Raw genomic sequence first — 8,875 nt, 5'->3', positions numbered from 1 at the left:
GAGTGTGTGTGTGTGTGTACACGTGTGTATGTGTGTGTATGGGAGAGAGTGTGTGTGTGTGTACACGTGTGTGTGTGTGTATGGGAGAGAGAGTGTGTGTGTGTATGAGAGAGAGAGAGGGCAGAGAGAATGAGAGAGAGAGAGAATGCCTCCAAAAAGAGAGCTGACCATTGGGCTTGTGATGGAAGTAAAAGAAAGCAAGAAGTTTGTACCAAATAGATTAAAAATGGGCCCGTCTGACGCCACAGTTGTCCCACGGTGCAAACAACTTCAGTCTACATTCGCTACAGAAATAAGATAAAGGGTCTCAGGCAGCAGCACACTGCTCCTTGAGTGATTTTGAAAACTTGAGAATTTTGAAAAGGTGGCTCAGGAGAAGGCAGGAGACTATATACAAACATTTCCAGGAAGCGGCAGATGGCGAAGGCACTGGCGTGGCTGCTAAACCAACCTTCTTTTCAAGTAAGGGCTGGTTTAAAATGTTTAAGGTGTGTTTTTTTTGGCAAAAGGTGCAGTTCAGAGGAATGAGCAGAACAGCTGTCTATCTCACAGCAGACAGGATTCCTCCTAAGCTCAAGAGGCTCACAGAGGAGCAGAGGCACAAAGCCCAGGCTGTGGGTGTGTTGGGCCACAGGGCAGTTGTCCTTTTTTACCAGCTGGACTGAATGTCATCTGAGATAGGCAATCAGAGAACAAGGAGAGAAGAAGCCAATCAAAGAAAGCCTTGAACAGCTGGTAAAAACAGGCAAGGACGATAAAGACAATGGTGAGGACATAGAAAAGACAAGTTGGGTCCCAACTTGTAAATCAAGCGAAGTGTTCCATTATGCTGAGCTGCCAGCACAGCCAACATCCACCAGTGGGACGGAGCCTTTCTCAGCAAGTCCAAGAAATACATCTCCATTGGCACCGTCCCAGGCCATGTCTAAGAAGTTGCAAAAGGAAAGAATGACTAACAACACAGTTAACTTTAGTCAAGACTAATGAAGGGGGTGGCGGGAATGAAGAGAAACATAACAAGAACAACAAAAAAGAATAAAAAGGAAGGTAATCAAACAGGCACAACCAATGTAAAGTATTTCTCCAAACAGCTAAATGTTAATGAATCGGGAGACCTGGATGAAATGCATTTTTGGGAAAAGTGAAAATGGAAAATATGCAACAATGAGAAAGAGAAGACTTGATTAGGTGAATAGCCATTAAAGATCACCCTAGCTAGGAGATCTAGGTCCAGGGGCCTTCAAGTCAGGGCTAACTTTCAGAGTCAAGATCATCTATAACTGTTGCAGGATAAGCAGAGAAGCTGATGAACTCACTTATGTGGTTAGTACAACATTGTTTCCAAGACCAGACAATTGCATTGAGAGGTAATAACATTTTAGCCCACTTCATTTATGACCATAGATGCAGAAGTCCTAAATTAAATGTTAAAAAAAGAAAAGAAAAGAAAAAAGAAGGGCCAGGCGCGGTGGCTCACGCCTGTAATCCAGCACTTTGGGAGGCCAAGGCGGGTGGGATTGCTTGAGCCCAGGAGTTCAAGACCAGCCTGGGCAACAAAGTGAGACGTCTCTACAAAAAAATATTAAAAATTAGCTGGGTGTGGCAGTGTATGCCTGTAGTCCCAGCTACTCAGGAGGCTGTGCTGGGAGGAGTGCTTGAGTCCTGAGAGGTCGAGGCTACAGTGAGCTGAGATCGCGCCACTGCACTCCAGTCTAAAAAAAAAAAGGAAAAGAAAAGAGGGACATTCATCCATTCATCATGCACATCAACTCAAAAGTTGTCATTCAATATGATCTTTAAGAAAAAGCCACCAGGCCAGGCGCGGTGGCTCAAGCCTGTAATCCCAGCACTTTGGGAGGCCGAGACGGGCGGATCACGAGATCAGGAGATCGAGACCATCCTGGCTAATACGGTGAAACCCCGTCTCTACTAAAGAATACAAAAAACTAGCCGGGCGAGGAGGCGGGCGCCTGTAGTCCCAGCTACTTGGGAGGCGGAGGCAGGAGAATGGCGTGAACCTGGGAGGCGGAGCTTGCAGTGAGCTGAGATCCGGCCACCGCACTCCAGCCTGGGCGGCAGAGCCAGACTCCGTCTCAAAAAAAAAAAAAGAAAAAGCCACCATTAGTCTCCGCTTAGAGAAATCTCTTTCCCTATTGTTTGTATTCTTGGAATTGTCTCTCTGGCTAGACTTCTACTTCTTTATTGCCGCTCAAGACAATACCCAGGTCTTTTTTTATAGTCAAGGTTTTTGCTACAAATCAGTAAAGCAAAGCAGAAAGTGATACCAAATGACTTAACTACAAAAAGTTCCGGCCGGGCGCAGGGGCTCACGCCTGTAATCCCAGCACTTTGGGAGGCCGAGACGGGCGGATCACGAGGTCAGGAGATCGAGACCATCCTGGCTAACACTGTGAAACCCCGTCTCTACTAAAAAAAAATACAAAAAACTAGCCGGGCGAGGTGGCGGGCGCCTGTAGTCCCAGCTACTCGGGAGGCTGAGGCAGGAGAATGGCGTAAACCCGGGAGGCAGAGCTTGCAGTGAGCTGAGATCTGGCCACTGCACTCCAGCCTGGGCGACAGAGTGAGACTCCGTCTCAAAAAAAAAAAAAAAGGAAAAGTTCCAAAATCTCACCACGTTTATATCCTATATGAGGGTTCTGGATTTGTAGTTCCAGACTTCTTTCTGAGATGGTAAACGAGTGACCATGAGGTTCGTCTGCTGCCTTGCTCCCAGCTTGGAAACCCAAAGAGGGCTCCAAGACAGCACATGAAATCCCCCTGAGGGAGATGGTAGCTGACATTTCTGAGGACCTGCAGCTCAACTGAACCTCTCCCAGCGAGGCCTACATCCCACCTCTCACTGCAAGAAAGCAGATTCTTAAGCTTACCTTCCCCATGGAAGCTGTTTTGACCTGCAGGATGCAGAAGACTGGAAGCCAGAAACATCCTTCCTTAAGTAGACATTCCAAGTGTGGACAGAGCTGGGCCACTGGTTCATACACACTCTTGGTGCTGAGGGGTTCGAGGCACTTCTGAGGTCTGAGTCCTGTGGCTGCCATTCCTGAGATACTTTTCTGGAATTTCCAGCCTTGAGAGATGTGGAGGTAACCTCTTCCCTCTCCTCTGGCTTCTAGATATTTGCAAATAATTAATTAATGATTTAATCACTCCTTTCCCCAGGATGCACCTGGTTTCTTACAATGTGTGTCATGGATCAGAAAGATGGGAGCATTAGGAGAGGACAGAGAGACGGTGCATTGGACAAAGGCTGGGTGACAGATACGTTTTTATCTGGAGGATCTGAGAACAGGTTAATGAGCACATCTGACCTTGAAGATGATTTCTGCTTTGCTGAGACAAAATGGAAATGAGTTTTCCTAATATACCCCTTCCCTGGAGAGAGATGAGGGCGGCCTTGGCTGTGCGCCTCCCTTTTGAAGAATTTGGAAGTTAAATGCTTCTTTGAACATTCTCACCTCCAAAACAGACTAAGACTTAGCCTTTTCTACACCAAATGCTTGGCTCAGAGGCGCCGCTAAGTACAGGGGGCTGACTAGGAAGCGTGTGGGGGAAGAGGACATGCGAAGTGGAAAGAAGTACCTGATGGCAGGAATCCAAACTCAAATGAACTAAGCTTGTGAAAAAAATGACATTGGAGTTTACCAGAGCCCTGCTGGTGTAATGACCTTTTGTTGAAATTATTTCTACAGATAATCACAGCTGGCTTATCAGTATTGCTGTTCGAGGCGATCCTGACCAGTGCAGCCACGGGGTGGTAAGTCTTTTGCATAGAGAGATAAAGTGCCAATTAGTCACTGAGTTTCATCAGGATACTAAATTTTGCTCTCAAATGTTGCCGAAAGGGAGTGTGCGTTGGCTGTTTATCTCCATCCAAATGTAAATCTCATATTAGTGAAGGTTTATTTAAAAAAAAAAAAACCTTTTATTAACCTGTAAATGCAAATTCAGAAGAATGCATATATCATAAATATACTACCTGATGGATTTGTACAAACCAACCATTCTATATACCATAACCAGCATCCAGAGCAAGAAACAGAACATCGCCCTCACTCATCCACCCCAGAAGAGCCGCTGCTGGTCAACCACTATGTGTGTGTGTGTATATATATGTATGTATATGCATAATATGTATAATATAATATGTATAACAATAATGTTTAGTAAACCACTCTACACACACACACACACACACAGTCAGCCCTTTGCATGAACAGGTTCCAGATCCTCAGATTCAACCAACTGTGGGTCAACAATGTAGTTTAGGAAAGCAATGGTTGCATCTGTACTGAACATGTACAGACTTTTTTTCTTGTCATTATTTCCTAAACAGTACAGTATAACAACTATTTACATAGCATTTACATTGTATTAGGTATTATAAGTAATCTAGAGATGATTTAAAGTATACAGGAGGATGTCCATGGATTGTAGGCAAACACAACACCATTTTATATAAGAGACTTGACAATCCATGGAAGTCCTGGAACAGATCCCCTGTGGGTACTGAGGGGCAACTGTATACGCACACACACACACACACACACACACACAGAGAGAAAGAGAGAGAGAGAGAGAGAGCATGTGCTGTGTCTTTCTATTTCTTTGATTTTTCCATTAACTTTCTCTCAGACAAGCTCCAAATGATCCTGTTTAGAATGCACTACTCATTTGCATAAAGACAGCACGCCTCACTAAGATATCTGAGCAGAGACCAGAAGAAAGTGAGGGAGTGAGCCATGGGGATGTTGGGGGACAGCAGTGCCAAGGGGTGGGGAGGAAGCAAGAAGACCAGGGGCTCTGGCCATGATCTAGGTGCAAGATGGTGATGGCTGAGAACTGGCTGACAGCAGTGGAGGTGGGGAGATGTGGTAGGATACCTGAGGCACTAGGATTTGAGAGAGAGGAGTCTAGGATGACTTCTAGGTTTGGGGTCCGAGCAATTGAAAGAATGAGGTTGCCTTTCACTGAGATCGAGAATGTCGTGTGAAGAGCAAGGTTTGGCAAGGTGGTGGTGGAGGTGTATCGGGCATTGGTTTGAATATATGAAGGCTGAGGTGCCTGTTGGACCACAGAGCGGAGATACAGGAATAGGTCATTTGCCAAATCAGCCTGGAGGTCCGGGGAGGGGAGCGCCTTTCTATGCCTTGGCCACGGCAGGCATGTGTCTCCTCAGGGCTTCTGGGTCTGTCACTTCGTCCCGGATACCTTCCTCCCTGCTTTCAGTTGGCCACCACTGCTCATCCCCCAGGTCTTCAAATCAAGGTGACTTCGGAGAGGCTTCCCTGGCCACACCCTGTGCAAGCCCTGCTGGCTTTTTCCTGTCGCCTTGCTAATTTCCTCCCTGACAGTTCTGACTGTTGTGACCAGATTCATTCCTTTCTGCCCATTAGGGTCTGCCTCCCTCCCAGAAGCAGTGCGCAGGACCCTGGGGGTATGCAGGAGACAGCTGGGTGTGGGGTGGTGTTCAGCAGGGCAGACCGGGACAGGCAGGCTCTTCAGAAGGATGACTGAGGCAGGCGCATGGCCGTGGGGAGACACAGCGGGGACTCAGAATCCCAGGAGGTAGGTGTGGCCGTTGTGATGGTAGCTTCACGACACACCTCCTGGAAAAGGCCACACTGCCCTGCCCCATAGCCCTCAGAGCCCGTGACTCACAAGGGAGGTTTGGGCCATGAGTAACACAGGGATGCACAGAGAAAGTAAGAGAGGACCCAGCTGTGACCAGTGCCCCAGGCTCGCCCTCCACTCAGGCCTCGGAGCTCTCCATCTGAGACAGGAAACAGGCCTCCTGAACTTATTAGGACCATGCGCCTCTCATTCAAGGGACAGTTGGTTATGACCACATGAGGACAAGAATGAAGCGATCAGGTGGGTTTCACCCCTGAACTTCCTGCACAAGACCTGCCCATTGGAGAGTTAAGAATGCTACCTATTCTGATTACTAATATTCAAACCAGTAGGTGATTGTTACCAAGGGTTTGGGTTGTGGTCTGCAGGGAAGGTGAAGGTGAGGGAGGAGGTAATGGAGAGTTTAAACGGTTAAAACAGCTCATTACATGCTTTAATTTGGGGAATATATATGTATGCATTTTTAAGCAATAGAGTAATGCATGCTATTTATAAGACATTTAAAACAATACAGAAATATGTCAAGTAAAAAGCGAAAGTCGCTCATCCTTCACTCCCTCAAACTCCTCTTGCCAGACATCACCACGGTTTGGTTGAAGGGTGAGAACAGTGCTACATTTGGCCATGGATGTGTAACCCAACGGAGGTGGACTCTGTTCACTGTAGGAGGTGTTAGATCTGGGGGCCCAGCCACAACAGTGTTTCTGAAATGAAACCACACCGAGCAGCCCTCACACACATCACACATAAATAGTCTATTCCTTGGGCTGGTTTTGTTTCCTTCCCCGTGACCAGGGATAGCCTGGCCTCAATCCTGGATGCTGCACATCATGTAGAGAAATTCACATTTGTTGTTGCTGCTCACTGGTCTTCTGTCCTTTGTTTTAAAAAGGAAAACAAGCCTAGGACCACTTTAAGATCGTGCTTATTTCCATTCTAGTTCCTGTATATTACTTGGCAGACTTTTTCCCCACGGAATAGCACTATAAAATTGAAGTGCAGGCAAATTTTGGAATAGGTTTTTACATGTCTTTACCAGTATTATCAGGAAAGAAAAAGCATAGTATTGCTTAGCTTTGCTCAAATAAAGCCTGACTCTAGAAAATAAGTCTTTTGGCTGGGCGTGGTGGCTCACGCCTGTAATCCCAGCATTTTGGGAGGCCGAGGCGGGCAGATCACCTGAGGTCAGAAGTTCGAGACCAGCCTGACCAACATGGAGAAACCCTGTCTCTACTAAAAATACAAAATTAGGCAGGTGTGGTGGCGCATGCCTGTAATCCCAGCTACTTGGGAGGCTGAAGCAGGAGAATCGCTTGAACCTGGGAGACGGAGGTTGCAGTGAGCCGAGATTGTGCCATTGCACTCCAACCTGGACAACAAGAATGAAATTCCATCTCAAAAAAAAAAAAATAAGAAGAAAGTAAGTATTTTTCCCGTGCCTGCAATCAGAGTAGTCCTAATAGCTGATCTTTCCCCTTCCTTCTTCTTCTTCTTTTTTTTTTTTTGCATTTGTTTGCACGTTGGACCTGCTGAGTTGTCACTTGCTTAACTCAAGGACCACCATGCTGCCTGGTGGGTGTCAGCACTGGTACCCAGGTGTGCCCAGGACAGCCTCCCATCTCCCAGGATTCTTCTGTGGATAAAATGGCCTTGGATGCTGACATAGCCACAGAAACAACAGTGTTATTTGTGAACATCAGTGGGAGATTCATATGGGATAAATGTGAGGGGCAGGACCAGTGGCCCTGTGGAATACCATGATGGGGATTCTAAGAGGTGAACTTGCATCTTGTGTGGCCTTGGGCTGGAAGGGGTTCCTTCAATAAACAGACATTTATCAAGTGCCTCATATGTGCCAGGAACCATTCTTGGATAAAAGTCAAAAATCGCTGCCTCTGCAGTGTCTGTAGATGCTCATTGCCCTGCCTGAGGGCAGGTCCGTATCTAAATCATCCTAGATGGACAGAAATGAATGGTTTTGCTCACTGCACTCAGAAAATGGAATTTCTAACCTTTCTCAGGACTGCCAGTGGGGGCATTTCCTGCCCCAGGAAGACAAATGGAAGGAAAAGAAAAATTAGAAAATGTTCCTACACCTTCCTCTTCCTCCTCCTGCTGTGTCTTCCTCTTCTTTTTAATAATAATAACTAACCATTTATTGGGCAACTGCTGTGCCTCAGACATTTGTTACATTAATATTATCTCATTTACTTTTACGACAATCTTCCAAGTTATCCCTATTTTAAAGATGAAGAAGCTGAGGTCCAGAGATACTTATTTTCCCAAGATTTTATAGCTACTAGGCAGTTGGACCAGATTTCAAACCCAGGTCTCTGTGTGTACAGTGCCCCATAACCTGCTAGAACTGAGTTGAAAAACACCAAGGATTTACAGCAGTGCAGATAATGTACAGGCGGAAGCTCATGAGGGAGCTGTAAGGGAACCTGGCTTACATGTTCCTCGTCCCACCACTGTGATCCTCCATAAAAAGTATGTAGATGATTTGACAGCAGAGGAAACAGAGTGTCACCCAGCACAAGACAGTCCTGATTCCTGTTCAGGGACTGACCTGCAAGCTGAGAATGTCCAGTAGACATTTTTAGGGAGGAAAAATCTCATTGTCATAGGTTTCTTATACTACAGCTATAACTCCATAATGTCAATCAGTTAAACATTTTTATTGAGTGATTGCTGTATGCAAAGTATGTGGAAACCATAAGAAATATAAGATATCCAACACTTAAGGGGTTATCAAGGGAAGGGCAAATCAGAAAGGTAATTCATGGGATGGATCAGATAGTAACTGTGTTAATGCCTAGTGAATAAGAAGACTGAAGGAGGGAGAGAGGCCAGGAGTATTTGCAAGGGTGGCCCTGGAGCTGGTGTGAACTGGGTCTTATGCAGAGGAAGAGGCTTAGCTGGGCTGAGAGTTGGGGGATGGAAGAGTTCTGGGCCCCTCTCACCTGGGAAGACGGGGCAGCCAGTGGAGACTCAGTGATTTGCAACCAGAACTGGGGTTCTGAAGCAGGGAAGCTCATCTGTCTTCCCACTCTTCCTCTGCACCTGTCCTTCTAGGGAGGGGTGACACAAATGGTAGGCAGGTTGACATCCCAAAATCCAGTTGCCCAGAGAAGAAAGCCCTGAGATACGTATATGCATACATGCATCTCTCTCTCTCCCTCTTTCTATAAAGAGAATATATGTATTTTATATATTATATATA

At 46.2% G+C, this 8,875-nt stretch overlaps 1 protein-coding gene across 7 annotated transcripts in view; it reads left to right on the top strand.

The window, feature by feature from the left end:
• Positions 1-8,875, top strand: part of SLC35D4 (solute carrier family 35 member D4) — a 152,376-nt gene that overhangs the window by 134,889 nt on the left and 8,612 nt on the right. For 5 of the 7 annotated variants that reach the window (XR_001887657.1, XM_017883987.1, XM_017883991.1 and 2 more), the window contains one exon: positions 3,711-3,775. The exons of the other annotated variants lie outside the window; for them this stretch is intronic. Coding sequence is in view for 4 of the 5 variants with exons in the window: in XM_017883987.1 (XP_017739476.1) it covers positions 3,711-3,775 (65 nt within the window). In the remaining variant the exon portion in view is untranslated. The remainder of the gene's footprint in view (positions 1-3,710; positions 3,776-8,875) is intronic. 7 annotated transcript variants of the gene reach the window in all.

This window comes from Rhinopithecus bieti, unplaced genomic scaffold (genome assembly GCF_001698545.2).
Source record: "Rhinopithecus bieti isolate Rb0 unplaced genomic scaffold, ASM169854v2 scaffold_13577, whole genome shotgun sequence".
NCBI lineage: Eukaryota > Metazoa > Chordata > Mammalia > Primates > Cercopithecidae > Rhinopithecus > Rhinopithecus bieti.
The sequence above is the reverse complement of the archived record's forward strand: the minus strand, read 5'-3'. Positions and strand labels throughout refer to the sequence as shown.